This window comes from Actinia tenebrosa, unplaced genomic scaffold, assembly GCF_029948245.1.
Source record: "Actinia tenebrosa isolate PJP-AT-01 unplaced genomic scaffold, QUT_ActTen_1.0 PGA_scaffold8__29_contigs__length_14323225, whole genome shotgun sequence".
Lineage (NCBI taxonomy): Eukaryota > Metazoa > Cnidaria > Anthozoa > Actiniaria > Actiniidae > Actinia > Actinia tenebrosa.
Window position 1 is genome coordinate 8214160 of NW_028292585.1, and position 6486 is coordinate 8220645.

At 38.3% G+C, this 6486-nt stretch overlaps 1 protein-coding gene across 1 annotated transcript; it reads right to left on the bottom strand.

Annotated features, from left to right (window-relative positions):
- Positions 1–1993: 1993 nt before the first annotated feature.
- On the bottom strand, positions 1994–6486 carry LOC116300453 (uncharacterized). The gene is made up of 7 exons (XM_031709335.2): positions 6457–6486; positions 5823–5985; positions 4759–5421; positions 4469–4588; positions 4093–4215; positions 3410–3912; positions 1994–2934 (listed from the first exon to the last, which is right to left on the bottom strand). The coding sequence occupies exons 3-7, from the start codon at positions 5399–5401 to the stop codon at positions 2728–2730; spliced, it is 1596 nt and encodes a 531-aa protein (XP_031565195.1). The 5' UTR covers positions 5402–5421; positions 5823–5985; positions 6457–6486; the 3' UTR covers positions 1994–2727.

Consider the following 6486-nt stretch of genomic DNA (forward strand, 5'->3'; position numbering starts at 1 on the left):
TAATTTTCTCTGGGTAGTATGCTTTGTCGGCTTTCACTCCCATGTAGAGATTCAGAAAGGACTTCACTGCAGTTGTGAAGCTGCGAAGTAGATGGTGAGGGTGATATTTTTAGTTAATTACTTTGGAAATACTTTTGTTGAATAAAAACACGATAACAATATTTTTGTATTTGTTTAATCATTGCTAAAAACCCTTTGAATATAGAAACCGACCGATTTGTAGTTTGCTTTGTCTTTTTGGAGTGACGCTCTGACACAACCTTGTCCAGCTCACTGTTTGAAAGATGCAAATCTTGACGTTTTATTACTAGGCTGATCAAATGACAATTCTATACTAAATGATTGATGAGTATTTTCGCTAGTTTTTTCAGTCATTTTCAGTTATTCTTCTAGATAAATTGTCAGAAAAAAGATACAAAAAGCAAAAAAAGCTGACGTGAGCGTGCAACCCATGGGTAAATGGTTCATGCTTTCAACCAATCAGATCGCGCGGATTTACTTGGCTATATTATAATTTATAATGTTCTATAATGACCTATTCAATTCAATTCATCATTTCCGCTTTTTCATACCAAATACTAAATGTACTAAGTTAGAAATAACTTAGCTATGCGTAATATAAAATTAAACTAGCTGACATGAATTTAAATTCAATGCAATAAAGCCGAAAAAGTACTTATCATGTATCTCCAAGCTGTACTCCATTTTGCTCCTTCTGATCTTTATTTCTTTTACCGAGTACAGCAGCAGTACGCCACGGTTTTTCTCTCGTTTACCCCCTAACGGCTCAAAATCGGCAAATAAATCGCTATAATATCAAAGCTCAATAACAAAACGTTGTTGAGCGTATTTCTAATGATAAAAAAGCTCATCGTCACTGCTAGCCATCGTTTCCACTGAATGAGTGTAAACTTGAAACTAAACGATTCTGAATATCTAACTATATTCAAATTACAATTGCACGCTTTCATATTCCGACAGGGGTTTAACTCGTTATTGTTTTGGCCAATTTTACACACGGCACTATTGTATTTCACCCATCCGAGAAGCATTTTCTAAAACAATTCTATTGTACGCCCTTCAACTTCAAAATGTCTGTTAGTTATGGCCTCGCACGTCGGCTTTAAGCAATATACAGTTCTCTGGCCTACGGTATTGGTCAAGAGCCCTTAGCCAATCCCCGGTATCATGTGAACATGACCTGATAAATATATTATTTGTAGTTTTTTCTGCAGTCACTCATGGTCACGAAGGAGATGCGTTTGCTTTTTTTTACGAAAGCAGAATCAAAATCCTTATTCTTAGTTTACAAAATGTATAATAAAACAATTATCGAGTTCGGTTTTAACATGATATCGTGAATTATCAAGAACTCGGCTATTTTATCCCCCTCAGCTCTGCCTACAGCTTCGGCAGATAATTGATGGTTTTCACGGCAGCCATGTTGGAGGAACTTTTCAATGAATTCTTTTTTTATATACTCCAACATGGCCGCCGTGTCTTTTGTTATTTAATTCTCTTGGGAATGGTTGAAAACCATCAATACGGCTTTCATGGTCTTGATAATTTACTATTTAAGCAATAGAAAACTTTTTCCGTGTTTACATAGCCTGATAGCAACACGAGGGGAGGTTGGGAGAATTCGAGACAGTTATGCACACCCGAGACGTAGTCGAGGGTTTGCATAACTGTCGAGAATTCTCCCAACCCCCCGAGTGTTGCTATCAGGCTATGTAAACACAGAGAAAAATGTTTTCTATTGCTTTTATAAAATAAATACTAAGGGAAAACACTACCACTTGCAAGAAAATAAATCTCTATTTGAATTTGATTCTCATATGAAAATACAAATTCTCCATACATCACGAACTTCGATCGTTAGCCAATCAAATTTCGTGTAATAAACGCCAAGGAGGCAAATGTGAAGCGAGAAAGAATCGCTATAGCTATTATAAATATTTATCATTCTAAAACTTTAAAACAAATACAAAGAAATGTCCAAAGATTGAATAGAAATATTAATAAAAGATTTCAGAATTGATTATCTTTACGAAAGTGATCAAAAGTAGATAACTGAGTGTCACTGTGACTGGAATTCTCAGTTGAAAGAAACGTGGTTTTGCTCAATTTGACAGCCAGAAAACACGGCAGCGAAGTCGATTGTTTCATCTTGCCTCGAGAAAATATTTTGTGGAGTTGAAGAGCTATCGCTGGAAAGAGTTTGAAGCTGCTGACTGTTTCCTTGAAATACTTGTATTCCTTATCGGACAGTGCATTTAAATCATAAGAAAGCACTTCGCTGAACAACCGAGGCTGTCCTGACGAAGGACGTGTGTTGTAGCTCCTGAGGGAATTCTCGTTACGGTGACCAACAAGAGATTGTCATGATCGATATTACAATCAGAAACACCTGCATGACACCATAGGGTTATGCCTGTGGCCCTGACACATGTCAAAATTTGGAACTTCGTCTTCAAAATACATTTTTGGGGGCGTTTTTTTCCTTGAAAAAAACTGTAAATTTTTGAACTTGTACCGGGAAAACACGAAATGTATGACGTCACAACTGTGTTTACATACCCTCATGCAAATACGGCTATCAACCAATCACAGCGTACGTACTATTTGATTTATTTTATAAATCAAGATACTTGACCAATAATTGTTTACTGATCAAAATGGGTGCCACATGTGTTCACAATCAATTTTAGGATTGTACGATATTCATTAAGGTTCAAACATGCTTTCTAGTAGATCTTCTGCTGGCTTGAAGGCAAGGTTGCTGTAATGTACTACGTCGTTAGGCGCCGGTATCCGACTACCATGAGTACCAGTCCCCCACGGGTAAGAATCAGATATTGGATAGACATCGAGGATAAAGATTCCTGCTTTACACATGGCCCACGAAGCATAGGCATTGTATAGTAAAACACGCTGAAACAATGCAGAAGACAGTGATTAATATGGTGCAAACTGAACACCCGGTGCTACGTTTATGCCTAAGAATGTTTGGTCAGAATACATGCAAGTCTAAACGTGTTCCAAGTAAGGATCGTTAGACATTGAATCCCACATATTTATAATCTTGTTATGTTGACTGAGTTATTTATTGGATGATAGGATAACAAGAGAAGAGAAGAGAAGAGAAGAGAAGAGAAGAGAAGAGAAGAGAATATATGGTCATGTCCAACCAAACGATTCCGTCCCTTTACCACATATCCTTGATATATTCAGCTAAACCATCGCTACTGGGGTTTACACCTCATCGGACCTTGATCACGGCGCCGTAGGAAGAGGTCAAACGGCTAATAAAACGTGTAGAACTCGCCTTAGCTTATGGTAATTAGCGCGGCAAGATTGCCTTTAGTAATATATGCAACTATATCTTAAACACCAAGGTAGTTATTACCTGAAATGTCAAGAAACGACGACGACCCAGTTGAATGTTCGTCGCTCTTTGCTTGTTAATTGCAGTCGTGGTTTTCCAAATGATACGCCCTTCGTAGAAAGGCCTAATACGATTGGTCGAGCGATCCAGATATGTTTCTTTGAAGACTTTTATTAATCCGTTAATTAACTGTTGATAGCTCGTAAAATTCACACTTTCAACGTAATGAAGTCCACAATTGATGAGAAATACGCTCTCGTGGTTCATCACAGTATCGTTTCTAAGCACCTCACGCACGGAATCCAAAATTCTCTCCACATCAAAGTCCAAGTCATCAGTTTTGGTCTTGTCGATGGTGTAGTTCACGATAGGATAAATCCAGTTGTATTTTCCAATGCAGTATCTAAAGACGCCTCGACAAATTTTGCGGTATCTGAGCGACATCGCAAAAAAATCGCTGACCGAGTCGCCATAGGAACAGAAGGTACCTTGCCTGAAGCGAGGGCTGCGGAATGGGGGCACATCTGTAATTAGTTAATAAAAGTTAAATAGTTTTGATCAGTATTGTCATCGCGTTATTGAGACAGCTGTGAGGGGGTGGAAGGAAGGGATTGCTGGGATGTATAAAGACAAAACAAGCGAGCATGAACTTGTTGTATTCCGACCATTTAACCCCTCTAGTCTGCAAGAATTACCATACTTACTCGTAATGTAAGGCTGCCATGTGCTTCCGATCCATCTACCAAATCCATCCCATAATAAGTTACAACCAATGTTACACTTGGCTTCACTGGCTAGGATACTTTGTTTAATCATTGTATTAGCACCTACAGAAAACATTGATACAGTCAATGCCGAATTCCAAACTTTTCCATACGAAAAAGAAATCATTACCTATAGCACTGTTCATACCTTCTTTTGGGGGTGTCAAACAATAACTGGGGTGCTGTTTCCCCACAATTGAGAAAGATATTATTCCCTATAGCATTGTCATATCTTCTTTGGGGTGTCATAGTAATAACTTGGGTTCTGTTTCCCCACAATTGAGAAAGATATCATTCCCTATAGCACTGTTCATACCTTCTTCTGGGGGTGGTATTGTAATATCCACTGGGGTAGTGTTCCCCCACAACTGAGCAAGTAGATAATCTCGGTTTTTGTCTACTTCAGGATACCGCTGACCTTTACCTTGTGCATTGCCTAAAATTTAAAACGAAATGAGCACTCTTGTAATAATCAACCCTCTTTTTGAAGGCTCCTCACTTCTAACCCCTTACAGTTAATCTTCTTTTACATGACCACTTTTCCATGCGCCCCAGGTTACTTATATATGGCTATTTAGAAGATACATGGATAGATATATAGTGTACCTTTGATAAACCAATCAACAGGAGGATCCCTCAGTCCATTGCACAGAGAATAATCCAACATAATCTCAGCCCGATATACTCCATGCTCCATAGGAAGAAACAAAACTTCATATGAACCGTTTCTATGATCAATAACAGTAGGTGCAATGTACGCTGGTCCTATCAGATGCACTCGCCAGGCATCTCCACCAATCAGCTTCGGAATTCCTTCCGACGTCTGTGATTGGATAAAAAATCGGCTGAATCCTCCAGCAGGGTTGATGTCCCACTTAAAGAGGTAGCTTGTTTCAGGGTCTGTAACAGGGTTGTCTCTCCAGTGTGGAGGAACCTTTCCCCAATGTGTGTTTCCAGAACACGGCGCCATAATTCCTTTCCAGTCAAGTCTTGATCTTTGCATGCGACACCAATGAAACTCGAACGCTCTTTTGTTGATCGCATCCTTATCAGCCAAATCCAACGCCCAGTCCTCTTTTAAAGTAACCACAGTAGTTTCTTGTTGCCATAGTGACCATGGCTCCCATGTCAACCAGGTGTAGATAAAGCTTATGGTAATTAATACGAGGAAACCGGTTTTGTAAAGTCTTTTCTTGAGGACGTAAACATGGCGTCCTCTATTCGCAGAAGTAACCTCAGCTCTCGGCATCTCATTTTATGTGTCTTAAACTTGAAAAAAAAAAAAAAAAAGATTTAGAAATAGTCTAGGTATCAAGTACAAGGACTCCCATTTTAACGTATGATTATTCCGTTTTTGTTATATGTAATCCACTGGAGTTATCATCTGAGGCCAGTCGCTCAAAGCCTTTTATTTAGTGGATCAGTGCTTATCCAAGTTTGATGACCACTGCAAGGCAATTCACAAAGTTTAGACCCGCGAACTGTTTTCTGCTGTCATAAATAGGTAAACACAGCCGCGGCATTTGACTAAAAGGGTGATAGAAAGTACAGTTATACATTTGTTTGAAACCTGGCATCCAAGGATTGATAATATTCAATTGAACATTGAACTGATAAACACCTTACCTCAAATCTATCGATGAAAATACATTATTAGGCTCAAGTCTTACCTTTATGTGCAGACAAATCAGCATACGGAGGCCTTTAGAGGCACAGAAGAGAGTATCATGATAGGATTATAATGCCAAAGTTATATTACTCAGTCCTCTTGAAGGGACCTACAATGTTGCCTGGTTACCTAGTAAGATGACGTCCAACTGGTACCAGCCAAAACTTGGGTTAACAATAGGAAAATGATGACAGATTAGTGATTCTCAACACACAAAAGAATCAAAATATTTAGAATTATTTAAATGACAATGATCAGTACCTTAAAGAAATGGAAAGCGAAATGTATATAACATTTAATTTTCTTTCTCCCGTACGCCTGACCTTTTAAAACGGGCCATAAGGTTGCCCTAATGTTATTTGTTATTTGACTTAAAGAACTGAGGGAGGAAGAAAAAAATTGGAATACCTGTAGCAATTTTGCTGCCGCTGTAAGACCGTTTATGGATGATCAGAGATTAAAAACAATAATGATAAAAATATTCAATATGAACATATTAAAGCTATCATTAGATAAAATCTCTAAAACCAAAATTCGAATTCCTTTGATGTTCCTTGTCAGAATGACATATATATAAGCAATGATAGAGCGACGTTTTCTTAACGAATAAGTAAGAAAGATAAAGAATAAATTACCTGCTAGAGACTAGTGGCGGGGAAGACTAG